The sequence below is a fragment of the Vulpes lagopus genome, chromosome 18 (genome assembly GCF_018345385.1).
Source record: "Vulpes lagopus strain Blue_001 chromosome 18, ASM1834538v1, whole genome shotgun sequence".
Lineage (NCBI taxonomy): Eukaryota > Metazoa > Chordata > Mammalia > Carnivora > Canidae > Vulpes > Vulpes lagopus.
The window spans coordinates 1502156-1529916 of NC_054841.1; the positions used below are offsets into that span (position 1 = coordinate 1502156).

At 58.9% G+C, this 27761-nt stretch overlaps 1 protein-coding gene across 5 annotated transcripts; it reads right to left on the reverse strand.

Moving 5' to 3' along the window:
* Window positions 1-615: 615 nt before the first annotated feature.
* On the reverse strand, window positions 616-27640 carry SS18L1 (SS18L1 subunit of BAF chromatin remodeling complex). Of its 5 annotated transcripts, none has more exons than XM_041732941.1 (11): window positions 27512-27640; window positions 19857-19933; window positions 19088-19172; window positions 17390-17534; window positions 16635-16829; window positions 15644-15808; window positions 15166-15270; window positions 14458-14550; window positions 6419-6538; window positions 3927-4054; window positions 616-3434 (listed from the first exon to the last, which is right to left on the reverse strand). In XM_041732941.1, exons 1-11 carry the CDS (start codon window positions 27578-27580, stop codon window positions 3408-3410), a joined length of 1209 nt encoding a protein of 402 aa, XP_041588875.1. In that variant the 5' UTR covers window positions 27581-27640; the 3' UTR covers window positions 616-3407. The 5 variants fall into 5 exon arrangements, with proteins under 5 accessions (XP_041588875.1, XP_041588877.1, XP_041588876.1 ...); XM_041732943.1 differs by lacking the exon at window positions 27512-27640 and adding an exon at window positions 26252-27452; XM_041732942.1 differs by lacking the exon at window positions 27512-27640 and adding an exon at window positions 21892-26243.
* Window positions 27641-27761: the final 121 nt, after the last annotated feature.

Sequence of the window (27761 nt, forward strand, 5' to 3'; positions counted from 1 at the left end):
TCCCCCGTCAGACACCTGACACACACCCCCCCCCCCCCCGTCAGACGCTGGCTGTCTCCGTGTGACAGACACCCGCCTCCCCCGTCAGACACACTCCCCTCCCCCGTCAGACGCTGGCTGTCTCCAAGGGACAGACACCTGCCTCCCCCATCAGACGCTGGCTGTCCTGTTTGACAGACACCCACCTCCCCTGTCAGACACTGGTTGTCCCTGTGTGACAGACACCTGCCTCCTCTCACAGACAGCCGCCTCCCCCGTGTGACAGACACCTGCCCCCCGCCCCCCCCCCCCGTCAGACACCCGCCTCCCCCGTCAGGCGCTGGCTGTCCTGTGTGACAGACACCGCCTCCTCCCACAGACAGCCGCCTCCCCCGTGTGACAGACACCTGCCCCCCGCCCCCCCCCCCCCGTCAGACACCCGCCTCCCCCGTCAGGCGCTGGCTGTCCCTGTGTAACAGACACCTGCCTCCCCCATCAGACGCTGGCTGTCCTGTGTGACAGACACCGCCTCCTCCCACAGACAGCCGCCTCCCCCGTCAGACCGAGGCCCGCGCCCCTCCGCGACCAGGCGCGCGTCTGCTGGTCTGAACAGAGCACGGAGGCCCCCGGGTAGGCTGCTTTCGAAGAACCAGTTTATTCACACATTACACCAAATCATAAGCAATTTAATGGGCGCCGGACTCTGGAAAAAAATGAACTGATAGGATGTTCTCCAGAAATGTACTGTGCTCACGAGTGAGACGAGTCCGACCTGCTCAAGGCCTAGACACGGAGGAAGAGCCCCACAAATGTAGGGGGACGGCAGCGGTGCCACCTCTTAATGTTTGCACCAGCAGCGGCGGAGTTGGGGGCCGCAAGCTCGGGGCCTCCCGCAGCCCAGGCCCAGTCCACCGCGCCCCTGGCCAAGGCTCTGCGGCCCCCGCGACTGGTCAGACTTCTGGACACCACGGGCACATCTGGAATCCAGCACCTGCCGGGGGCAGGGACACTGCGGGAGAATGAGCGCCGAGGTCCAGGTCGTCCGTCCCTGCCTGTCCACTGGCCTCGCGTGGAAGCCGCCTAAGAAACAAAGCACCATCGACCACACTGCACAAACAACTCACGTTAGCCTAAGCTTTGCGAACACATCACGGAAGAGAAGATGTAATACATTTAATGAAAAACAACTGCTGGCATCACCTTCCCCCCACAATATTACATAAAAATGGACAACACATTAAATAAACATTCTGTTATTAATCGTTAAATATATTAATACCAAAAATCATGTATAAATTAGGAAATAAATGTACAAACTATTTCACAAAGTGCTTTTTAAAATATATACACAACATTCAAGAAATTCTTAATGTAAGACATTTCAGATTGAAGTTTTGGGATAAGTTTAAGTGTCCTTTTCTTTCAAAAAGTATTAATACACCACTTAAAAAAACCACACACACGCACACACACACACACACACACACACACACAAAAGGCATATTCGCAGATTGGCAAGGAATAAAAACAAAACTACGTTCACAGTTGCCTAAGATGTTTAACATTTTCAGTGGGAAATTTCAATCCCCGGTTGAGTCTGCAAATTAGTTCTATGAAAACTGCCAAGAACGAACAGAACAAAAGCGAGGGAGACACCTCCCTAAACGAAATTGCTAATGTCTGTGTCATTTAGCAATTAAGAACTCTCATTCCAGTCATTTAACATAGATATGTATTTGTAAGCCCTTACCAGTGTCAAGAGTTTTTAAAACCCATATGCCTCCAAGATAAACACTCCTATCCCAGTGCATGTGTGAGTCTGTCCCCACAGAAGAGGGGAAAATATCCCAGAATAGGACTGGTACTCGTCTGGGGCAATCTTTAATCTGCGCCTCTGTTCTTCATACGTCTAATGGGAACAGTAATTGCCCCCGTATTTCCCAGTGTGGACTGTCAGGATTCATTCAAGCAACAAAACAAGACAAAACGAAAACAACATAAAACGCCTTGTAAACTGTAAACCGTTCAACAGCTCTGGATAAAGAACTACTTTAGAGTTTTAAGACATTTCTGAAACTTACCAATTTAAAAACATCACCTTCAGTAGACCCGATATAGCAAGAATTGGATATTTTTTCTATTCTTTTGGTTGTTCTTAGAAGTACGTCAGTTTTTATCCAAAGATGTTTTTAAAGTATTCATGTGGGTATTACAGTCCAAGTTAAATATAATACAATATCGGTATTACTAATTAATGAAATAGAGGGTTTTTCCTTTGACTCTACTTTGTCAAGTGAGCTGTCTTTAATGTCTGCGTAGAATTTAAATGGGATTTAATGTCCTAGGAATGTAAAATCTACTCAAATTGTCCCATAGAAAACCTTTCCTTTTCATTAGGAGGAACACAGTAAAATTTGTAGGGTTCTTTTTAAAAATAAGATGTGACTTTCAGATGTCTCTACAAGAAAAGGAACGCTTGCTTGGAGAACTGAACAAGTAGGTCCTGGAAGAAATAATATAAATAAAACAAACAACTTGCCAACTGTTTGGAAAATTTGGTATAAATATTTTTGAGTTATCAATTTAGAACTGGGCATATCAAATATCCAAATCCTAGAAATGACCAGCCGATGAACAAAGGGCCAATGCCAGGCATTTCAGAGAACTGCCCTCTGTCCTTCAGGAACTGCCCTCCTTCCTAACCTGGGCTAGGCTAGCTGTACATTTGTTTGGAATATACGCATTGATCCCTCTTTACTTTTTAAAACAAAAACATAAGACGGCTTGGATAAACACAATTGGTGAGAGACACAGGTAATGCGTGAGCTCTGGGAAAGACCATTCGCAGCCTCTCCGAATGAAGCATTTTATCCTTCTCATTGTGTAACAGAAACTGACCCAAAACATAGAAGATGCCCCCGCCCCCCCCCGAGGCACAGGAAGAGGCTGCCATCCAGGGGCTGTGGCGTGTGTCCAGCTGCGGCGTAGTCAGTGAAAGACAAGTTTACAACCCACATTACGACAAGTGCATGAGGAGAGCCAGACCTGAGGCCCGTTTACGTGAACACATGGACTATGGCATCTTGTAGCTGTGGCCCATTCCTGGGCACAGAATACTCTGATGACAAGAGGACCCCTAAAGCTAGCTAGAAACATCAAGGGCGGGGGGACAAAAAAGAGACAACCTCCCCGTTGTATGGACGTACAATACTATACACAGCACCAAATATGTCACACCATCCAAGCGCGGTCTCCCGCCAGCGGTGCATGCTTGGCGTCATACCCAGCATGAAATGTGCACGCTTCACATGCAGACGCTGCGTGGGGCGGAAGGGCAACCAAGAGGTCATAGTTCATCAGAACTGCCACCAGCCCGACCATCCCGGGAGGGACGTGCCACCGCGAGGCTCTAACAAGAACGCTTGCCCCTACTGCTGGTAATTTCCATACTGGCCCTGCAAGAGACCAAAACACACGTTATACTTCCGCAGTCCCGAGTAAAAGCGTAAGACACACGTGCCCACGGCCACAGCCAGGACTAGGGACGGGGGAGGTCTGAAAAGCGCCCACGCACACAGCTCTCCGCCCAGAGCTGCGGGCGGGGCAGCTGCCGGCTCCCTGAGGCCATCCTGAGGCCATCGGCCCAAGCCTATGGCTGATGACTGACATCAGCTCGCGAGGAGCCCCACCCGCTCTCCCGGGGAAGGCCCCCCAAGGGGTCGGCGGCAGGGCTGGGCGCAAACGCGGGCTGGGACCCCGATGCAGCGCCACTGAGCCCAGACACACTCCGCTGTGCCGGACCCGGGTGAGCGCACGTGTAGAGGTAACTTCTAAACACCTCGCGGGCTCAGGGAATCAACATTCTGGAAGGGACCCCGCAGCCGCACGGTTCCCCATGACCGCGGGAGAAGCCTCGGCCAGGCCTCCGCACGCGCCAGGGCTCTTGCCTGCTCATAGCCGTAAGGCCGCTGCTGCTGGGCGGACGGGCCCGTCTGAGACGCTCTGTAGCTTCCGTACTGCTGGCCTTGTCCTTGCTGGTAGCCGGAGTACTGCGAGGCGGCTCCCTGGGCGGGCCCTGAGGACACACAGCGCGTGAGAACAGCCGCCCCCGCCTTCCAGGAGTGCCTGAAGCACCTTCCCCGCCCTCCTCCACCCGCGGTCCACGCGGGGAGCACCGCCGCCCCCGGGTCCTGTGTGGCCCGGCCACCACGGGGTCGCAAACCCGCGAGTCAAGTATCACAGCATAGGCGCCGGCCTGCGCGGGGGCGGTGGGCATTCCCGGGCAAACTACGGTGAAGCCTTTGGAAAGAACTGATAAAGGCCAAGTAATTTTTCAAAAAATGCTATTTAATGAGTCATGGCTGCAACAGGCCGAACAAGAATCTTCGACTGTGGCTTTCTTTCCTCCCCGTGTACCACCGTCACCGGTGAGCTCAGGAAGGCAGGTCTCGAGGGGGCCCAGCCTGCCACCTTGTTTATAAGCCTCCCCGTGGTCCCGAGGTGCAGCCCCCGCGGAGGGCTGCCTGGCGTAGGGAAGGCACGGGGCCGTGCCTGGGCGAGCGAATGGAGCTGTGTTCACATTAAACTAAGATGTGTCAGGTACAGACACGCGGATCTTCTGTGAACACTCACGGGACTCACTCTTTGGTGCACTAATCACCTACTCACTCAGGTCACGAGGGCGGCTTCCACTGTGCATTTTGATAGCTGACAGTTTGCTGGGCCAGCACGTGGTGGCACCGTTAGGGAGTTGTCCTCCTAGGACAGCAGCCCCTGGGAGCACAAAGGTCCCCCGCACCCTGGGTTCTGCAGAGCACAGCCCACGTGCCTCTCAGGAGCGGGTTAGGACTCAGGGAGAGCCTCGTGCGGTCTAGGCCCTTGGCAGACATGACCTGCAGGCTGGGGGCCTGGGTTGCACTGTGTCGGGGGGACCTGCCTGAGGGGATGGGGCAGGCAGAGGACTGGGCAGGTGTGCAGATTGCTACCGGGCAGCCCGACCCCAGAGAGACTGAGCCTGCGCTAAGCTGACCCCCAGTGGATGGGGTGTCTCCCTTTGTTGCTGTAGCTCAAAAAGCTCCCTCCGTCCCCTTTTCCATCCAGCGGGCCTGGAGAACGATGCTTGTTGGCAGGCTCTGGAAGACCCGCTGGCCCCTTCTACTTTAGGGAATCACCCCACTTTTGCGGGGTGAACAAAAGCCGGTGAGTGGGCGCTTCTGAAAGCTGTTGCCAGACTAACCCACATGTGGACCATCTCAGGTGACTGGGGGAGTGGCTCAGAAAATGCCCACCTGCTCCTGGTTCCTGGCTCCTAACACCGTTTTCCTGTTGGAGGACCCAGAGCTCCTGTGAGACATGGCTGCTTCTAGGGCTACAGCAGGGAGAGTACCGTGGTCCCAGAGAGTAAGGAAATGCTCGAAAACCAAAGGATGGGGGCCACCTGCGTGGCTCAGCAGCTGAACGTCTGCCTTTGGCTCAGGGCGCGATCCCAGACTCCCAGGATCGAGTCCCTCATCGGGCTCCTTGCATGGAGGCTGTTTCTCCCTCTGCCTATGTCTCTGCCTCTCTCTCTGCATCTCTCATGAATAAATAAAATCTTTTTTAAAAAAACCAAAACCAAAGGATGAGAGCATGTCAAAGGGATTGGAAGAGCTCCCAAAAGGCAGAGCCAGACAACGTGAACCACACAGAGATGTCCTGGAATTAATATCCATAAATATATATTAAATGACTAATAACTAATCAGTTAATTACTCTGCCTCTATTGTAGGACAAATAACTAACTCTGCCTTACAGAGGAATTTCAGTCTATGGAACAATTCCTGCTTGTGTGTGGGCTGGACTCAGTGGCTTCCTTCTAAAGATTAGGGAAGGGTGAAGGTGGGATAACTTGGTGGTAGGGGGGCCAGTGACCAGGGTCAGCATCAGAGGCAAGTCCTGTTGATGTGGTGAGAAGGACACTCCCCCCATGCTGTCTTCCCAAAGCCCACGGCCCAGGCTCATCCTGAGGAAAACCTCAGACAAGCCCAACCTGAGGATGCCCCACAGAGCACCTGCCCGGTCATGCTCACGACGGCCAAAGTCCAGAAGGACAAGGATTTCCTAGATGGGGTCCCAGCCCAGGGGAGCCCAGGGAGACGTGAGACTAAGTGTCACGGGGGATTCCGGATGGGTTGTGGGACAGGAAGGGACACTCGGGGAACACAAGTGAGATCTGAGTAAACCATGGGTTCAGGCCACGGCAGTGTACCTGTGTTAGCTTCTGAGTTGTGACGGTCGCAGTGGTGGCACGAGGTGAACAGAGAGGAACTCTCCGTACTGTCCACACAGCTTTGCTGCAAATCTAAAACTCTTCCAAATGAAGTGTACTAAGCGTCCCCTGAATGAACGGCAGCGTGACCGTGTGTGGGGCCTGTGCGGGAAGGCGCCGCCTCCCCCTTACCGTAGCCTTGCTGCTGCCCGGGGTAGCTCTGCTGGTTGGGGTACTGCTGCTGGTACCCCGCCTGCTGCTGGGCTGCGCCCTGCTGGTACCCCGCCTGCTGCTGGCTGTACTGCGAGTTTCCTGTGGAGGGAAGGAGACACACGGTGCGTTTCTGCAGACAGAGGCAGCTCCTCCCACCACTCACGATGTGGGCACCTTGGAAAACCCCTGGACCAACTCGATTGCTTCAGTATCTTCTCTTTTCCACAACAGTTTGAATATTTTATTACATTTTTTAATTATTTTATAAGAATATGAATATATGGCCAAAAAGAAACAGTTAATACAATTCAAGGCAAAGGCTGATGCTGGGGTTTGGGATCGAACTGTGTGCCCCAGAAAGGTAGGCTGACGTCTCCACCTCACGTACCTGTGCACGTGGTCTTATCTGGAATAGGGTGTTTGCAGATGTAAATAGCTAAGGGCACATGTGCTGGACTAGAATGAGCCCTGATCCAAGGGCTGGTGTCCTTATAAGAGGGACATTTGGACACAGACAGGGAAAAACCCATGTGACAACAGCAGAGTGGAGTGATGTGACTACAAGCCAAGGACACCAGGACTGCTGGAGCTGCCAGAAGCTGGGAGAGGGGAGCCCCCGAAGGACCACCCCTGCCGACTCTTGGATCTCCTACCTCTGGCCTCCAGAACTGAGAGGGTGACCTTGGCTGTGCTCAGCGCCCCTGGCCGGTGGCACTTCCCCACAGCAGCCCTAGGTGCCAGGAGAGCCGGGAAGCACGCCAGAACCAGCGACTGTGAAGCAAGCACGGTTCAGCCCTGGTCAACTGTGGTTTTGCTTGTGAAAAGAACACAGTAGGAGAACCTGAAAACACACCAGTGAAACGGAGCTACGAGGTTCAGTGTGCGAGAGGAAACAGAGACGTCCTTAGGCCTGGACGGAGTCCGTACGGATCAGGGACCCGCGGTACGTTCTATGCGTGCGCTCCTGTTGGTGTTTACTCCTACAATTTATCCCAACACTAGGCTGGTAGGTCAGTTGGTGAGAAATACTCTCACTGCTAAGGAAAACCATAGCTGCGGCGTTCAGAACGTGACCACAGGCCCACGTGGCACCCCAGCGGGTGACAAGTACCCCACGTACTTCCCTTACCGTTGTGAGAGAAGCACTACTGTGCGCCCATTGTGCAGATGGGGATGGAGGCGCACCGCCCAGCAGCGCAGGAGCCAGCAGCCACGGATGGCCCCCGGGCCTCCAGAGAGCAAAGAAGGGAAGCTCAGGGACCTCCCCGTCCGTGGCTGCCGGACATGCTGAGCTGAGCCGCAGCTACCGGGATGCTTCCCAGACCACTTAATCTAAGTTTGTGCGTCCACACAGCTCGGGAGGACTCTGGAAGTTTAATGACACCCTCGTTTTAGTGGCAAACATGCAAGGCAGGGTATGCAGTTCCAGCTCAGACCCATAGGTTCTCCCCTGGATATTAGGAAACCAGTGCCACAGAGAACTTTTTTTAAAGGCAAATATTTATCTACATATGTTTTAAAAGTTTATTTAGGTCATCTCTACACCCAACATGGGGCTCGAAGTAATGGCCCTGAGATCAATAGCCACATGCCCAACTGACTGAGCCGGTAAGAGCCCCCCAAAATGCCTTAATTCCTATTTTCAAAAATCTAGCCAGCCACCCTCCATGGCCAAAGCTTCATTTTGGAAGAAAGCTTAAGGTAAGAAACATGGTTGAGGAGCAGCGAGGGCATCGCTGCACAATTCCTGAGAGTTGGGGCAGTTCTAACAACCACTGTAAACTCCTCCCACAAGGTCTAAGTGCTCCTGTTTTATTTTTTATTTATTTTTTTTTTAAATATTTTATTTATTCATGATAGAGAGAGAGAGAGAGTCAGAGACACAGGCAGAGGGCGAAGCAGGCTCCATGCAGGGAGCCCGATGTGGGACTCGATCCTGGGTCTCCAGGATCACGTCCTGGGCCAAAGGCAGGTGCTAAACTGCTGCACCACCCAGGGATCCCCCTAAGTGCTCCTGTTTTAGATGCCGTGTGGACATTAAGTTCCACTGTGGTTTTCAAAATACCTTTACAAAAATACCAAGTTAAGTCTAGTTTAATTTTCTTTTGACTAGGACTTTGTTCTTCAAAACTGTGCTGAGGGGGATCCCTCGGTGGCTCAGCGGTTTGGCGCCTGCCTTTGGCTCAGGGCACGATCCTGGAGACCCGGGATCAAGTCCCACATCGGGCTCCTTGCATGGAGCCTGCTTCTCCCTCTGCCTGTGTCTCTGCCTCTCTCTCTCTCTATCATGAATAAAAAAAAAAAAAAACCGTGCTGAGTGCACAGCCTTTAAGTTGTAGTAAGTTCAGTCCCGAATCTGTGCAAGACCCAACTCTTCAGCAGGAGGGGCGCAGAGGGAACCGGGGGCTTCACTCGCCCGCAGCACCCACCAGCAGATGAACAGCCGGCCCAGCAGGGCACAACGGCCTCCTTCTCTGGGGACATCATCCCAGGCCCCGTGGACACCCGAAGCCGGGGGCAGTGCCACACCCTGCACGTCCCGGGTGCTCACACACACACACACACACACCCCCGCACCGGGCACAGCCAGGGAGCGTCAGGAACTCCCGGTGACCCAGGACAGCTGTCGTCACAACGCGCGGCCATACAACTTGTGTGAACATGGCCTCTTGCTCTGGAAACCCCTCCTGTCCTGTGCTCCCCCTCCTGTGATGAGGGGATGATGGGATGAAGTGACGTGAGGATGCGGGCGGGTGACGCAGTGTGAGGGTGACCTGACCTTCTGACCGTGCGCCGGGGGAGGCTCCTCGGCTTCCCGTGTGGGGAACCTCGTCACTGGGACCGTGGGAAGCAAGACTGTAGATGGGGAGGGGACTACTATAATTGGCTTTTTATTTTAAATCAAAACATGTCCAGGGCACCTGGGGGGGCTCAGTCAGTGAAGCATCTGCCTTCAGCTCAGTCACGGTCCCAGGGTCCTGAGATGGAGACCCCATTGGGCTCCCTGCTTCTCCCTCTGCTCCTCTCCTCACTCATGCTTTTTCTTGCTCTCAAATGAATAAAAGGAGCCTTTAGAAAAATAAAAACAGGGATCCCTGGGTGGCGCAGCGGTTTGGCGCCTGCCTTTGGCCCAGGGCGCGATCCTGGAGACCCGGGATCGAATCCCACATCAGGCTCCCGGCGCGTGGAGCCTGCTTCTCCCTCTGCCTGTGTCTCTGCCTCTCTCTCTTTCTCTCTGTATGACTATCGTAAATAAATAAAATTAAAAAAAAAAAATAAAATTATTAAAAAAAAAAAAAAAGAAAAGAAAAGAAAAATAAAAACAAATAAAAACCAGATCCTGGAAACTCATGTTTTAAGTAGCAGCCTTATGGAGAGCTGCCGGCCGCTGTAAACAAGGGTTGCAGCCCTCGGCAGGGACCTGAACCGTAGCCACAAGGAACGGCAGGTGCACCTGCTTTGACTCCAGGGCGAGTCCTCCCTGAGGACCCTACCCGCCCATGGGGTATCCACAGTTGCTCCCAGCCCCTTAGAGAGGCCCTAAGCTCTGTGGGCTCCTTCCTGCCAGCTGGAGCTAACCGGGGAAGGACCGCACAGACTCCAGCACACTGTGCCAATCGCACCCTGACAAGCACGGCGGAGATGCAGTGGGGTTCTCCCGGGCTTCAGACGTCCAGTCTGAGCGTTCTCAGCCTTATAGCCCCTTTGCTCTTTTTATGGTAATCAATACAGGGGTGCATTCGCATGCACCTGGCCAGCTGGGGCCTGGCACACAGCAGGTGTGCAACAAACGTCAGCGGGGATGCCTCTGGCAACCACAGCTCTGCTCCCTTGTACCACGGAAAACCTTCCCTTGGCCTGAGTCCAACCCGGTAGAAAAGGGGCCCACCTGATGAATCCGGACACAAGATAGCCACTGGGAACCAGCAACCCATCAGCTCACTGATATGTTCAATAAAAACCTTCATAAAACTACGTATGAAAACAAGGATGTGCCTTGGGGACACCTGTGGGACAAGCCCAAAGGAGCCACCATCCCTGCTGTTCTGAATGTCCACCCACAGGTGGAGCACTGGTCTCTGTAGGGGCACCCAAGAGGATGGCGCTGTGACCACGGGTCTCGGGGGTGGGGATGGGTCCAGAGGGCTGCAAGGTCAGGCTGTTTCGATTTTCAGTGACAGCAGTAATGCTTCATATTTTAAATTTTAACTTCTGCACAAGAAGATACGTTCATGTGATTCAGAAATGTAAAAGTGAACACACACCCCCTTCAAGAGGTTCAGGGAAGAAGGCCACCTCCAGCCCTGCCAGGTCCCCGGCCCTGTCCTCCACTCACCTGGATTGCTGTCCTGGCTATCTTTCCAGGGTTTTAGTGGGGGAATGTGCAAACATGCAGTCTTACACAGAGGATGGCACCCCTGACACCCTGGTCCTCAGCACCTGGCACAGCCCAGGAGAACCTGCCATGGGAGCTTCACTTCTTTTAACTGACACGGTTCCCAGTGGACATGTCACGCCAGGCACAAGCTCCATCCGGTCCTTGCTACTTCAAATGTCACAGTGATGAAGTGCAATAGGACTTCAAAGCTGCGGTGGAGTGCCTGGCAGGGCCCCCAGTGGCGGTCTGTCTGCCTGGCTCTGTCGGCCCCTTATCCCCTTATCCTGCCTGGCTTGGCCTAGTGAGCGCTGGGCCCTCCCCAGCGCTGGTCCTCTGCACATCAGTGGGACCACACGGGGCTCCTGTCAGATGCCACTTCCCATGAAAACCCCAGGACCGGCCACCTGTGCTCTACAAGGCTCCTCATCCTGCTGTGGGATAAATGTAATTACCAGAAACTTCTTTATTTTGGCTTCAGTCTACCCCCCTCATTGCATCCACTTGATGCCCTCCACCTTCGTGGAGCCACATGCCACTTGTGTACATCCCTGCCTTCTCAAAGCAAAACACCATCTGCCTCTCACACAAGACCTGGCAATGCCACCCACTATGGGGTGACATTGTCCTCTCTAGCACAAGAACGTGGAGTCCCAGGTAGGGCTCCAATTAACAAGATGGAACAAAACGCTTCCAGGTTCAGGAGGAAACCATGCCATCTGCCACATTCGCCTTAAACGAAGCTACTAAGCGTTTCAGCACAGTTTCCATCAATTATGGAAAGTGAGAACATGTAACCCAAACACGAAGGCATAAAAGTGTGCGCTTTGAACTTCAAAAGGCTGAGCAGCACATCCTGAGTGTGTCTTTGGGGTAAATGTCTCCGCCAGGAGGCTCCTTCCTCCTAGGACCCTCACTTGGACAAAGCAGTGCTGGCAGGAAGCAGAGGCCCCTCCGGTGGTGGAGGCTGAGCACTGGCATCCCGGGAGGTGAAGGAGGGCAGGGCTGACGGAGGCGCACCTGCAGGGAGGGATAAGCTCCAGAGGTCCCAGGGGGTGCACCTCTTCCTGGCAGGCTGAGACCCAGTAGTGCGGGCATGAACTCTACCTTATACACATTGAATTGCTTTTTAAATGGCCCAAACATGCAGGTTTTTAGCCACGTGGGGCCCACCTGCCTGGTGTACCTGCTACCTACAGGCAGGTCAATGCCCTGCAGCGACGGGCTTCTGGGCTGGAGCCGAGCTGAGTGCTACCACCTGGACACAGGAGCACTTCCCCTGGGACCTCCCCCTGGAGTGTGGCCCCTGATCCCAGCCTCTCTGCAGGTCTCCCACTGCAAGGGGCACCCCCTCACGGACCCTGTCCAAGCACCACCCAGTGAGGCTGCCCACGTGCTGCTGCCCGGTCAGCCTGCGATCCCTGAACCGGCCATACTCGTGCCAGTGACACTGACTGGCCACCACAGTCAAGAGCCTGCAAAGCTGCTCCTAGGCCAGGGCCCTGTCTCAGGAATTTATTCTCACGAATGGCCCAAGGGGAGGAGGAGGTATGATGCACACAGAGAATGCTCACCGACGCCTGTCTTCCACAGCGGAAGCTAAGACGAAAAGCAGCCTAGGTTTGACTAGAGAACAGTACATAGGGCAAGTGCGTGGATGAGGGGACGGCCAAGGTGGTCACAGTGGATCACAGATGAGTTTACTGTGGGCAAGGCCAGGGGCAGTCGTGGTGACAGAGAAAGCAGGATAAAAGTGTTACCTGCTCAGCAACACTTAACCGGTTGCTAAAAATAATAGGCAACATTGAGTTACTCACAAATAGTTTCCTTTGAGATGGTCGGGATGTTTTGGTTCTCTCCTTCTATATCCGTCATCAAGTTTCAAATCCAGCCAGGGGTGATAACCAGGTCATTGCACCTGCTTTGGGAGCAGGAGGGGCCAACGCGGGCAGCCACTGGGGTTGGGGTGAAGACCTGCCTGACTGGGTGACTGCACCAGGCACCGCCCCTCTCGGGGTCTCAGGAGCCAGACTCCTCGGGCCAAGAAGGCTGGGTCTGAGCCACGTTGGTAAGTGGTACCCAAACGTATAGACACAGGAAGCCACTACGGGGAAACGCTTGTAACTGACCACAGCACAGACTTTCCGGCGACTCTCCCGTAGTCTCCGTATGTCTGATAATCTCCTAACGTTGTAACTAAAACTAAAAGACAAAACTGTGTGTGGAAGACAATGTGGCAGTTCTTCAAAAAGTTACATACAGAATCACTCTATGATCCATTATTCTACTTCTGGGTATAAACGCAAAGGATTCAAAGAGCTATTTGCACACCCACATTCACAGCAGCAGGATTCACAACAGCCAAGAGACAGAAGCAACCGAAAGTGTCCATCGACAGTTGCAGGGATGAGTAAACCGTGCAGCATCCATGCACTTAAGTGTGGCCTTAAGAAGGGACTCCTGCCACCTGCCACCACACACCTGAACCTTGAGGCTGTCATGCTTGGGGAGACCGGCCAGTCAGAAAGACCAACACTGTAGGATCCTACTTCCATGAAGGACCTAGAGTCATCATGCGCAGAAATAGAGGGTGGCACGGCGGCCGTGCGGGGGCAGGAACTGGGGAGCCAGTGCTGACAGGGGCGGGAAGTCAGTCTGGGAAGAAGAGCGAGATCTGGAGACGGATGGCGGGGACGGGCACAATGATGTGAATGCACTTCGTGCCACTCAACCACATACTCAGAAATGGTTCAAATAGTAAGTTCTGTTGTATTTTTAGTATATTTCTTTTAAAAAGCCACCAAAAACATCTGGATTCACAAGCTGCCCATTTCATGTTTATTGCTGGGGTTTCCTTCCCCAGGGGCCCTGCTACCAACCCTCACATTGTCTCCACTTCTGACACCCAGCCCAGGAAGCCTGGGCTAAGCCGGCTGATGTCCCGTTGCCCTGTGACTTTATGGTTTTCTCTTCTCTTGGGGTCTCCCAAGGGCAGGAAGTACCTTCACTCTACGGGGGCCCCGCCGAGAAGCAATTGTGCAGATTTCTTCCCAGTTCTGTGTGTGGTGACGTCATGCTGGTGGCTGGACATCAGCACGGGTGGGAGTATTGCAGCAGGGAAACGGGTGTGTGCTGGTCATTGGGTTTTTGTCAATAAAGCCAGCTTCCTTCATCACTGTCTCACCCCACCTCCGATGAACAGCCCCCAGGGCAGCACCATGGGGGAATGCCGGGGTGGGGGCTGCACAGGCCCCTAGCCCAAGCCATGCTTTATCTGGTCAGCTGGTATTTGAAGAAATGCCCAGGCCGAAGCCACACACGTTGCCCACTGACTCAGGAGGGGCATGGGTGTTAGAACCTCCCCGGCTGAGTCCGGAACTCCCGAGCGTGTTCCACTGAGCTCTCAGGCCCCAAGCTGGTCAGCTGAGCCGCATGGTGGAGTCTGTGCCCCTGCAACCCCAACACGGCCAGCCAAGCCCCCTCCACCCACCTGCGTCGTGAACGGGGATGCAGTGCATCTGCAGCCTCCATGAGTGAAGGCCTCACAGAGCCCTGCACCACCTGCTGCAGGTGTGGGTCAGACTCCAAGCTGTGCGAGCAGCTTACGCTGCGGAGCTGGCTGTGCGGCCCCTGCGCTCCTTACCGCCCTCGTAGTAGTGCTGCGTGGATTCCTCGAAGGACCGGTCATAACTCTGCTCCGTGTAGGATGACTGCTGGTAGGCGTAGTCACCATGTCCTGCAGGCAAACAGATGACATGCAGTCAGCGGAGGCCCAGACCCCCGGATCGCAGGGCGCAGACACTGTGAACTGGGCAAAGCCGTCAGGTCAGGAGCGGCCAGACATGGACCTGGATCTGTTTTCCCTGCACTAAACCCAGGAAGGAGCTTCCTACTGCCTCCTGGCCTCCATTCCCTCCTTTAAGATGCAAAGGGTCACCCTACTTGAGCACTGAAGGAAAAATAATCTGCAGAGACTGTAACTGAGCAGCAGATCAAACTTTGGGCCAGGTCACGTTTGTCACCTTCCTGAAGGCACTTCACAATGACACCTGTGTCCTTCTTCTAGAACAGCTACATGCACCTATTCATCCCAGCTATAGCCCCTACTGCCTTTTGGGAAGGGAGACGAAGAGCCTCCAGTACATGGGTAGTTGTGGCCTGCGCCGGAAGCTTCTCCGTGGAGACCAGACTCGGCCCACTGGCTGACAAGCCCTCACTCTCATCCCCAAACACACTCCGGCAAGGGGCCTCTGGGTGCTCTGCTGGCGGAGGTCAGGGCTAGGACAGAGAGCGGTGGTCAGCAGCCACACGGTCCCCCGCGGCTGCCCGACAGTGTGGCTGCGGGCCTCACCATCAGGGTAGTATTGCTGGCTCATGGGCTCCGAGGCGGCCTGGCTGTGGCCATACTGCTCGCCGCCGTAGTACTCTTCCTGGCCCAGGTACTGCTGGGAGGACCCTGGAGGCGGACAGTGCACATGGGTCATTAACTCAGGACATTCTTCCGTTACGGGAGCAACACCCCATGGGCCTTGGATCAGAGGACACCCCCCAGGCCATCCAAGCATTCTCCCCACATCCAGCCTGGGTACCCCGGACTTGGTACTTACAAACACAACAGCCCTGCCCCTGCTTCGGGCCCTGCGCCCGACTCCAACCCCTATGCCGGCTCAAGCCCCGTCTGCTTCCAGAAGCAGCGCTGGCTTACAACCTTCCATGTTTCCTTAGCCCCACAAGGCTCCACACCCCCGACGTCCTCGTTCAACCCTAAGGAATGTGCAAAGCCTCACGCCCTCCAGCTTCTCAGGACAAAGACCCGGCACGGGCCTTACCTTGCTGGGAGGGCCGGTAGGGCGCCATGGGTCGCTGCCCCATCATGCTGCTCCCCTGCCCGCTCTGGCCCATCATGGCGATGGACGACTGGCCCTGGTAATGCTGGCTCCCGCCCTGTGCCGAGTTGTAGTGGGACGAGGCTGCCTGCTGGTGCATCATGGACACTGGGCGACACGACAGACCCAAATAACCCCGAGAAGCTCCCCGGGCAGGTGTCCTCACCCCTCACCCCAGGCACCTTTCTCCCAATTTAAGATTTCAGCTCCTGGGCCACCTCCATGCATGAGAGAAACACATGTCCTGTCTTCCCAAATTCCTAAGACAGGTCCCAGAGGAGCCATGCCTGTGCCCAGCCCTGAGACTTGGGCTTCTAAGGTTCCTGGTAGATGGCTGCTGCCCCCTGGCCTTCAAAACCCACTAGAGCAGCCCTATCTGATGGGATGGGATGGGAAGGGATGGGGTGGGAGCCGTGCCAAAAATAGAAGCAAACAAGTGAGATCTATTTTAGTAATACGCCTTGTTTGACTTGATATATTCAAAATATCCTCATTTTCAGTATATAATTAATAGTAAAAATAAACTAAGGAGACACTACATGTTCTCCCTTTCTCTATCATATCTCTGAAATCCAGTGCCTGACACTGTCCCACAGTGATTTGGACCTGATGCTACCCAGTGCTCAGAGCCCCATGCCTGGCCCGTGGGGGTCTGTAGCCCTGCACCCTGCCTACTTCTGCGGTCTGGCTACACTGCCCCCCATCCTGTGTTAGTCTGATTTAGTTCCCTCCCACCCCCTAGCAGAACCTTCCCCCAAGCTACCACAGGGAACAGTGGAAACCCTTCCACAAAGCCAGACCCCAGATGGTCTGGTCCCAGGGTCTCCCGCCACCTCAGAAGCCCTACAGGACTACAATGTGCAGCCTGCACACATTTCGTAGGGCTCGGGGACTGTCCTGGGGTTGGTAGGAGGGGGGCTGAGCAGAGCAGTACCTGGATTGGACTGCATGTTGATGTTGGCCCGTGACACGTAGTTGCCGATGGCGCCCTGGCCCTGCAGGGGCACACTCTGCGAGGCGGGTCCCGAGTGGCTGTAGCCAGGCCCCGTGCCGTGGCCACTGCCCGACATACTCATGGAGGTGGTGGGCAGCGTGCTCTGTGCTGTCTGCTGCATCACATGGTTTGGACCTGCCAGGAGCACAGGGAGGGGGCCTGAAACCCATCGAAGACGACCTCTGATGGCAGGCCTGGCCTTGCTCTAGACACCCGAGTTCCTTCAGTGACTGTGGGGAGGGAGGCTAACCTGTGGTCAACAGCGCCACAGATGAAGTAAACAGTTAAGTCATTAGAAACAAACACACGTGCCGACCAAGTAGAGTACTCGCCCGTTATCGTCGTCAGAGCTCCCAATGGCTATGGATGGTTCTTGCTCCAAAGATAACCTTTCTGTTCTCATTTAAAAAATCCACACAGAACCCCACACAACAATGTGAAATGGCCACAATTAGAGCGTCAAAGCAGAGCACGGGATCGGAAGCGCTGGATTCCCTTTGCCTGTTACTCCCTGTACACGTGTGCCCGCGCACAGCAGCCGACCTGGAGCCAGGACCTCTGGGAGGAGGGCGGTCCCACACTCAGCTCCGCGGGGCATGGGGTACCCTGCTGAGACAGTGGTCACCCGGGAGCCTGAGTTGGTGACGCGGTTGCCAGTAGCCAGCCCCAACCCCAAGGTGCTCAAAGCTACTCACCGTTGCCGATCTGGCCCTGCATGAGGGAGGACGGGGGGAGGCCCGTGCCGATAGCATCACTGAGGCTGCCCTGGGAGTGCAGGCCCTGGCTGGAGCCACTCTGGGACAGTGCTCCGGGGCCCAGGTTCATGTTTTGCGTTGGCGGCTGCAGGCAACAGGGAAATAACAGGGAGGATGGTTAACCCAGAGAATAACTACCTGAAACCCTCCAGAGATTTGGTGGCCCGTGAAATCCACCTGTCTCATGGCCACCTGGCAAATGTCTAGAACCAACTACTGCTCTCATACTTGATCAGACGATGGTGGATCACTAGGCCCAAGCCTCTTAGGCCAAGATGATACACCAAGCATTCTTGTGTGAACATTCAGAACTTAAGTGAATTCCAAGCTTATCAACACATCATTAGAAGTTCAAAGATGGGCCCTCTTTACCGGGGATACAGCACCCCAGACTGCATCTACCTCAACTTACTCCACACCCTTGCCCCTCAGCTCGCCAGGGTTCTATGTCCTCATCCACACCACTCCATGCCCCAGGGCCTTTGCAGAGACTGCCCCGTGCCTTAGCACTGGCATTCCTGTCGCTCCTCTTCTGTGTGTGCCCTGCCCTGCTGCCAGCCCACCTCTGATCAGGATATAGAGGGCAACAGGATGGAGTGACCGCTGCATCTCATGTCCTCAATCCAGATCAAAGAGCACCTCCGAAGGTTTGGACCCATATGCTGCCTAACCTGGCCGAGAAAACAAAGTTCCCAGCAGGATCCACTGGTACCTCCAGGCTGAGGAGTCCCAATCTCATAGGCCAATCAAGGCTGGTGCAATGATTTTGTCAGCAAAACACATGCCGGCACTTAGAAAGTCACTTCCAAGGGACTAGGGGCAGCAGGAAGCCATTCCCGGTGGCAGGTTTGTCCTGGAACCTCCTTGCCCATTGGTCCCCCAAGGGCCAGGCCCTCCTGAGGCCGTGCCTTCCTGTTTATTGTGGAGGAGGCAGCTGCCACTAGGTCTTGCTTTTGCAGCAATAATTTGATTTTGGGAAAAATACTTTTTTTTTTTAATTTTTTTTAAATTTTTATTTATTTATGATAGTCACACAGAGAGAGAGAGAGAGGCAGAGACACAGGCAGAGGGAGAAACAGGCTCCATGCACCGGGAGCCCGACGTGGGATTCGATCCCGGGTCTCCAGGATCGCGCCCTGGGCCAAAGGCAGGCGCCAAACCGCTGCGCCACCCAAGGATCCCTGGGAAAAATACTTTTAAAAAGTTAAGCAAAAAATTAAAAAAAATTAACACTGGTGTTTAAAGCCTTCACTGCACCGGGCGCTTCTGCAGTTTTGCTGAATCAGAGCAGCATAGTTCCCAAGCTACCGTTTTTCCAATCGCTCAGAAGGGCTCACGATAAAGAGCAAGAATCCTGTGTGCCACTGGTACTCCCTGCTCTCCCAAGACCTGCCTCCTGCAATTTAGAGGTTTGGTTCCTTTGGGTCACCTCCCTTTGCTTAAGAAACGGGTGTCACAATTCTGACCAGTCCACTTCAGACTCTGACTGGCTTCCCACCCCCTTTCCATGCTCCTGTTCCCTGGTTACTCCAGGTAACGCGCTCAGACGTCTGCTCTCGGAACCAGCAGTTCGAGGCAGCGCCTGATTGCGCTGGGCAAGGACGGGGCCCCACCGTCCCCCCCTCTGCAAGCACTCACAGCGGGGAGCAGGGACTGCATGTTCTGGTTGGAGTCCGCAATCGTGGCCAGGTAGACCAGGTTCCGGTGCAGGATCTGCTGGTACCTGTAGAGGAGGGCGCACGGTGAGGCAGAGGAGGTGGGAGGCCAATCCGAAGACGTCTACCGGGGACAGCCTTGCCTTGCAGCCAAGCCCCAAGGGGATGCTGAGCGTAGGCGATGCCCAGGGACAGGCCGGGCACCAGATGCTCTATGGTCAGACAGGGCCAGGCAGGGAATGCGCCCCAGCCTGAGTCCTGAGCGGGATCCCATCTGATGACAGCATGCGGAAAGACCCCAAAACGGGGGGGAAGGAGAGGGGCCACCAGGTCTGTTCAGAGAACAGGAGGGGCGGGGGTGGAGGAGGGGTCACAGGGGGGCAGAGGACAGACGCTGAGGGAGACGCCCGAGCAGACGCCGCACAACAAGGCCTCCTCCATCTGACCCCGACACCAGGCTGACTCGATACGTCTGCACCCCTGGAGAGGCCGGCTCCCCGAAGCAGAGAAAACCCTCAGGCACACGGGGCTGCTGCCACCACCGGCCCCCGGGGGCTGTGACAGGTCGCTGCAGCCAGGCCCGGGGCCACACGAGGTCCTAGCTGGAGGAGCGCACTGTCCCCCGTGTGTCCAGCAGCCGGCCCGCCTCCCATGCTTCCATCTCCCCGCAAACCTCCTCCCGCTCCTTGGGCAGCGACCAGGGGGCAAGGCCATCCTCTGGGCGGGACCGCCGCTGCCGCTCGGCCACTTACTGGGTGCACTCGGCCGTCTTGCCCTTGCTCTGGTAGTCCAGGATACACTGTATCAGGTGGTGGTTCTCATCCAGCATCTGCGGGGAAGCACAGTGAGCACGGCTGGCGTCCCTCCAGCAGGTGTGCAGCGCCGTCGCCGGTGTGCGGGCGTACCTCATCCCCCCAGCAGGACCGGCCTCCCGGGGCTGTGCTAAGTGCCGCCCTCCATGCGCCACGGTCAGTCCCCCATGAACCCAGGGGCAGGTTCCGAGGTCTGTCACGTGGTGGAGGCAAACCCACGGCCCACAGGCCTCCCCGTCGTCTAGGGCCCTTGACCCCAGCATGTGCGCCCAGCTAGGGGGCCGCGGAGTCCACGTGCAGGACGCTGGACTGGAGCCCCCCGCCTCAGGGCCACACGGCAGTGCCTCCTGGGAGATGGGCCCTGCGGAGCACCACCACGACCTCGAAGGGGGACACCGCCCGGGACGGCCTGGGGAGACCCGAGGGGGGCGAGGGAGGGAGGCCGGGGGAGTGGGAGCAGCAGAGGGGGGGGGCAGGGGGACAGGCCCGGGGTCCGCAGGCATCCGGGACGCTAGGTGGGCACAGCGCCAGCGTCCTCCGCCTGGCTGCGAAGAGAAGGTTCTGGCTCTTCCTGCAGCCGCGCATGTGCCCGGCCTCCCGCTCTGGAAGGAGGGGCGGAGGGGAGCCCAAGGCGAGCGCCACTAGCGGGGGCCTTCGTTCAGAGCCTCGCGCCAAAGGAACAGCCGCACCTTGGCCCGCGACGAACAGCGCCGGCTGCCAGGGCGCACGTCCTTGTGGGGGGCTCGGCTCCAATGGTCACTGGCCACCGGCTGAGGGTACCCCTTGCTGCGCCCTGACCTCAGGGTCCCGCTCCCACAGAGCCGGTGGCTGGGCCTGACCCTGCCAGCCACAGCCACGTCCGCTGGGCAGAGATGCCGCCCTGGCACGGGGCTAGAGAGGCCGGGGGCTGCAGGGGCTGGGGGCTGGCGGGGCCGGGGGCTGGCTGAGGCCGGGGGCTGGAGGGGCCGGGGGCTGGCTGAGGCCGGGGGCTGGAGGGGCCGGGGGCTGGCTGGGGCCGGGGGCTGGCTGGGGCCGTGGGCTGGCTGGGGCCGGGGGCTGGCTGAGGCCGGGGGCTGGGGGCTCCAGGGGCCGGGGGCTGGAGGGGCCGGGGGCTGCAGGGGCTGGGGGCTGGCTGAGGCTGGGGGCTGGCTGAGGCTGGGGGCTGGCTGAGGCCGGGGGTTGGGGGCTCCAGGGGCCGGGGGCTGCAGGGGCCGGGGGCTGGCTGAGGCTGGGGGCTGGCTGAGGCCGGGGGTTGGGGGCTCCAGGGGCCGGGGGCTGGAGGGGCCGGGGGCTGCAGGGGCCAGGCGCTGGCTGAGGCTGGGGGCTGGCTGAGGCCGGGGGTTGGGGGCTGCAGGGGCCGGGCGCTGGCTGAGGCCGCGGTGCCCAGCGAGGGAAGAACTGGGACCTCGGGCCGCCGCGGCGGGACGCACAGCACACTCAGGTCTGGCGCTCAGGTCTGGCTCAGGTGGCCTCAGCCCCGCGGGTGCCGCTCAAGCACGCGGAGGAGCCAGACGCTCACCGGAAGCGCAGCAGCACCGGCCGTGGCCAGCCTGGGGCTTCTCCGAGCGCGAGATCGCACGATCATCCACCATCGGGATGGGGAGAGGACGCGGCGAGGCCGCGCGCTGGCCCAGTGGGCGGAAAACACCCAGGACGGGGCCAGCCACGGCGGGCAGGGACGCGGCCGGGTGCCCTGGCCTCTACTAGCCCCGGTGACCTCGGCGAGTAAGGGTGCGTCGGGGCCGCGGGCAGGGTTCTAGAACCGAGGGCGACACGCGAGAGCCCAGCGCGCAGGCGCGGAGACGGCCCCGCAGGGCCCCCAGACTCTGGGGCGCGCGCCGCTCAGGGGGGCGGACCGGGTGAGGAAGAGCCGCAGGCACCCGTGGCGCCGCAGGCCGACCCCAAGCCACCGGCAAGCGCCGAGCCAGGGAGCCCTGCCCCGGGGGAGACGTGATCTCCCCAGAAAGGAACTTACAAAGCGACGCACAGAGCCCCGACTACCCCAGGAGCCAGGAAAGCCGGACAGGAGAGGCCGCCGGACACCGCGGACAACAAAGCCCGAGGCGGCCGCGTGCCACCCAGTCAACGGAGAGTTGGAACATGCGGTTGAGGAAACCTCCCAGAGAACACGCTGAAAAGACTAAGGTAGAAAACAGAACACAGTAAAATCAGAAAAATGATCCAAGTGGCAAGAAACCACGCTTCCCGGACTTCCCGGAGAAAAGTCATCCGAAAAACTGTTCAACGCGTTTTCTCAAAACCGAAGGGCGTGAATCTCCAGATCAGAACGTTCTCCAAGGACCAGCTCGCCAAGACGCCAGGACAGGCGACATCCGAACAACGAACAGACTGAAAAAGCACGGCACGGAGCTGCCCACGGGCGCAGGCTGGCGGACGGTGGAGGGCCATAGCCCGAGCCCAGGGGAGGCTTCCTGAGGAGACGTGACCGAACCCAAGCGAGACTTCGAGGAGGGACGACCACTCCAGAGGGGGCCTTCCTGAGGACAGATGACCTAAGAGGTTGGCAATACCACCTGGAGGGGCCAAAGGTCAACGTCGAGCTGTGGCCGGCGAGTGGCGGGGAGAGCCTCGTCTTGGGGGCTCTCCCGAATCTGCCCCTCCCTCTCCCCACTGGCAGCCGCCGGGGGGGGGGGGGGGGCCCCGCTCGGTGCACACAGGTGGAGCAGCTTCCTCCCTCTGGCCTACGGGGGTCCCTTCTGTCCTGGACTCTTGGAGATCGTTCTACGTGGCCCAGGAGACCCCACCTCGCTGTTCCCGAAGCTCCTGAGTTTCCGAATTCCACGTGGGCGTCACGCAGCCTCGCGCATTTTGCTGCCACAAACGGGGCCACGAAGCTCGCCTCCCACACGAGGCGGGCGGGCGCGGGGGTTCCTAGGAGCAGCCTGAGGTGTGGGGAAGAGCGCGGGCTGGCCGGAGAGCTGGCTGCGCGTCACGGGGGCTGCACCTGCACTTGGGCCTCGGCCTCTGCCCACTGCGCCCGGGGCACGCAGGCAGCCGCCGGGGAGGCGCGGAAGGTTGGCCCGTGGCATCAGGCTCCCCCGAGGAGCGCCCAGGGGGGCCGGCTGCCGAGGACGTGAATTAGGTGTGGGCTTCAAGACCACAAACCCCAAACACAAAGCGTCCTTGGGAGGAGCTGGTCCCGGCCTCGCGGTGCTACCTCCGCGTTTGACGCACGCGCCCAATTTCCAGAAACCAAGGACACAGGAACACGTGCTTAACGTTAGCGCTGCAGCAAACACGCGCCTGTCTTCCCTGGGGCCTGCGGGAGTCGCTCCCTGGGTTCCGTGCGGGAAGCGCTTACAGAGGCCAGTCACGGGCACTGAGGCCACTGGGTTCCCGTGTGGAGGGAAGAGGCGCGTGCTCCCTCCAAGGTGCGGCGTTGACACGCATCTCGCCCACGCAGCCGCCGCGTGTTCCTCCCCATAGGATCCTGCACTCCCCGCGGTCGCCGCCATTTGGGGTGGACCTCTCACACCCTTGTCGCCACTGATACATCCGGTCCAGTGTCTGCTCCAGAGGCTGAAGACCCGCAGCTGGGACGCCAAGCGCCTTCCGGGACCAGGTCACCTTGCTTCGCCAAAACCACAGCCTGCGAGGAGCTCCCTTCGCCCAGGTTTCCACCAAGAAACCGAGGTACGCGACGGTTGAGCCTGGGTACGGATCAGCTGAGGAAGGATCTGAGCCCAGGACGGTCCCAGGCGCCCGCAGCCCCCCGGCTCCCACGGCCCCCAACCCGAGGGGCAACGGCTCCCCCACCTCCCAGCAACCTCCGGCTGAAAAGGTTGTGCGTTCTGCACAGGAGCCGTGTTGGCCAAGTGGCGTGCGGCCCAGTTACAGGAGCCTTCTTTGCACCAACATCTAGCACCTTCTCCCCGGAACCTTTCAACTTCTGTCAGGTTCTTGCGGCAGGGCGAGCAGTCACCTTATCAGCAGATGCCATCAGAGGTGCCACTGCAGATGCGGCAGGACACACCGGCACCACCGCTTCACAGTCCCGCAGGACTTGGGGACGTCAGTGCCACCCCCCAACTCCTGCACCTGGGGGCTGGGCTGGGCCAGCTCCTCACTCCCAGGGCACCCGTGGCCAGTGCTAGGGCCCTGACCTGCTGGCTGGGGAACAGGTTAGGGGCAGAGGGCCGGAGCCCAAGAATGCCAGTGGGGACCACCCGCTCGCGTCACGTGGGACACCCCAGCTGCTGCTCCTCCCTCCGTCTGCGGGCCACCAACAGCTACTGTGAGAGAAGCAACGCACGCCGGACGGGTGACCGCTGCACTGCACCCGAGCGCTCCCTCCTCCTCCAGGCCTGAGGGCTCTGCGGGGCCGGGCAGCAGCACAGGGCAGGAGGGCACAGGCCCGGCCGCGCTGTTCCCTTCCTGAGCACGTGCTTCCTCACGCTCCCACGGGATGGCACTCAGGGCCTCACGGAGCAGCACCGTCACCCAGGGCCCAGCAACAGCGCCCCAGGCCCCGCCTCCCTGGCCACTCCGCAGGGTTTGCGTGGCCCAGGGCTATGCTCCCACCGCCCCAGCCCCTCCTGTCCCCGGGAAGGGAAAGGCAGGTTGGGGGGGGGGGGGGAGGAAGGCCGTCATAACGCCTGCCTCCGATGCCTCTGACGTCCGTGACCAAGTCAAGGGCTCGGCACCCGCAAGCCATAGGCAGCTGTGGCCAATTTACCTTCCTGACCAAGTTAGCCCACGTTCTTCAGGACGAATTCCAGGTCAGAGAGAGCACTCGGCCCCCACCCCCAGCTGGACGGCCATCCCTCACCTCCGTGCCCCCGGGCGGCAGCGGCGCAGGGCTGCTTTGGTCCTGACCACCCCTCGACTCAGACCCCGGGCAGGCACCCGGTGCCCGAACATCCTGGGCTCCGTCCAGCCCTGCACAGCCTGTCTCCCCCGGCACAGCGAGCTGGGGCTACAGAGATGACACCGTCACCTGCCTCCAGCCAAGAAAACAAATTAAGAAAACCAACACGGAACAATAACAATAAAAGTGACATTTATTAAGCAACCACGTGTGTGCCAAGCAGCAAGGAGGTGCCTGCCTGCCAGCCAGGTCCTGGTGTGCCACACGGCCGGGCAGACTGCAGTCCCACGCCTCCCATGGCAGGGGGGCACAGCGCGGGGCCGGTGGGGAGCCTCTGGTCCCCAAGCAGGGCCCCAGCCCACAGGCCGCCCAGCCGGGTACGGGGGCCACAGGAGTTTGCCAGACTGCTGCCCATTGCCACCTCAGGGTCCGGCAAGGTCTCCTTCCCCGCGGTCCTCACGGAAATGCAGCCCTGCCTACGCCGCCCACTGCGCCGAAACCCGGTTTGGTCACTCGGAGAGAAACCACGTCACTGCACCCCAGGCCCCCCAGATCAGGCTGGCTCTCCCTCCCCTCCAGTCTGGATCCCGTGCTCTGCTCCACGCAGACCACCGGCGGGACCACCCTCGACTCCCCTCCAGCCTTCCACAGTCTTCTGCACCAGCCACGCAGGGGACCACCTGCAACCCCCTCAACCTTCTAGACCCCCTGTCCTTGCTTCTTGATTTTCCTTGTCTGGAGGGTCTGCCCCGCACCTGCCCCATTACGAGTCAGGGTATGCATCCCGCTCCAGTCTGAATCCCCAGTACCTGCGCGTGTGGCCTTATTGGGAGATAATGGTCTTTGCAGACACGATCAAGTTAAGGTAAGGTCAGGCTGAAGGGTGAGCCATAAGCACCAGGACCAGCATCCCCGAGAGCAGAGGCGCGCAGGGAACACCGCGGGAAGAACAAGGCAGAGGCGGGGGTAATGGGTCAACAAGCCGGCAGCAAGAGGAGCTCAGGCACATAGAGCAGACCCCCCGGGAGCCCCAGAGAATCACCAACTCTGCCCACACCTTAACTCTGGACATCTGGCCTCCAGATCCCGAGAAAATAATTTCTGCTGTTTTAAACCACTTCTGGTGACTTAAACCACCAAGTTCATGAAAACGTTCTGGCAGCCACAGGAAACGCGTACATCTGCCTCTCCCAGACATTTCTGCTGCCAGGACGAGCGGCATCGATGCTCTAGTACGTACGGAGCACTCACGGCCTGGCGCTGTGACTCGGACACTTAAGAACCCAAACAGTGTGTCAAAGCGCCACATTCGCCACATTCCAGCTAAGAGAGGGTGAGGGAGGGGACACCCGAGCAGACCTTGGAGGCTGCGTGGAAGTTAGCCCACCTCCTGCTCAGGTAGGCCCCAAGAACAAGCTGCACACTTCCTGCTCCGTCACTACCAGGCCAGCTCCCGAGGAAGCCCTGGCTTCCCTCGACCCTCTGAGCACGAGTGTGAGATACGCACCTGTCAGCCCCTCGCGGACCCGCAGGAGGCCTGGCTACATCTCCTTGCTGCCGACGCAGCGAGGCAAGTACACGCACCGCTGACCCGTCGGGGCCCACACGGAGACCCATTGTCAGCGGTCCGCAGGCTTCCCTTTCTGCTCCGCCGTCTGGGAGCAGAGCTCTAACACGCACGCTCCTGCTCGGAGACTTCGGGAAGCTTTAGCGGGGGGTGAGCACAAAGTACAAGGAGCTAGATGCCACTGGGCCAAAGGCGGCTTCGGAACATCACCGTGTTCACCGCACGGGAGCTCCAGAAAGTCCAGGTGCCGGGGGACCCCCCCGGGGGTGCCAAAGCCTGCCTCTGGGCCGGTCGCCGCACCCTCTGCCTTGCCAAGCTTTCCCAGATCAAGTCTTGGCCACGGAAGACCCTGGAGCCACCGTCTGGGCCTGTCTCCCTGCAAAGCACTGAACTTCCACGTGCCTCAGTTTCCCGACCTGCAAAGCAGACGCGACTACAGCTGCCGCACAGAATTAACCGACTTAGGATGTGCAAAGCCCCTGCAGCGGGCACGGCGAGCGCTCCCTGGGCAGAGAGCTCGGTGCGCTGCTCCGGCGCGTCTCTGCCTCCGCCCGGGCCCTCTCCCCTGTTCACCGCCTGCAGCGCAGCTGAGGTCTCGGGGCACAGGAGACCCCGAGCACCAGGTCCGGTCCCGGCGGGCCGCTAGGGAGGGGGCGGCGGTCATCAGGGCGAGCCCCCGGGGAGAGGGGCAGCTAGAGGGGCCCGAGGGCCGAGGAGGGGGAGGGGGAGGGGAGGGGAGGGGAGGGGAGGGGAGGGGGAGGGCGGCCCAGGGCGCGGCGAGGACCCGGCGGGTCGGCGGACACCGGCTTCCCCGCGGACTCGCCTCCTAAAGGGAAGCAGGGAGGTCGCAACGCGCGCTCGGAGCGGCGGCCGCGGGCAGGGGCCCGGGCCGGAGCGCGGAGTCCGGTCGGCAAAGTTCGTGTCGGGCGGACGCTGCGGCGGCGCGGAGACCCCGGAGACCCGGACACCCGGAGACCCGGAGACCCGGACGCGCCAGGGCGGCGGGCGGCGGGCGGCGGGCGGGCCGGCCCGGGGCGGCGGGCGGGCGGTGTCCGGGGCCGACGCGCCCCCCTGCGCCCCGCGGGGACCCCGACTCCGGGCAGGCGGCCCCCCCGAGCGGGCGCGGCGGCGGGGGCGCCCCGGCTTTGTTCGCGCCCCGCGCCCCGGCCCCGCGCCCGCCCCGCGCCCGGCCCGGCCCACCTTCTGGATGGTTTGCTGCGTGACCTCCCCTTTGCCCCGCGGCCGGGCGGACGCGAAGGCCACTGACATGGTCGCGCGCGGGGAGAGCCCGGGGTCCTCGGGGCTGGGGCTCCGGCGGCGCTCGGCGGCCCCGGGCGCTCATTCTCCGCAGTCGCAGGGGGCGGGGGGGCGGGGCCCGGGCGCGGGGGGGGCCGCCTCGTGGGCTCGCCCGCCCCGCCGCCCCCCGCGCCGCCCGCGGGCCCGCCGCGCC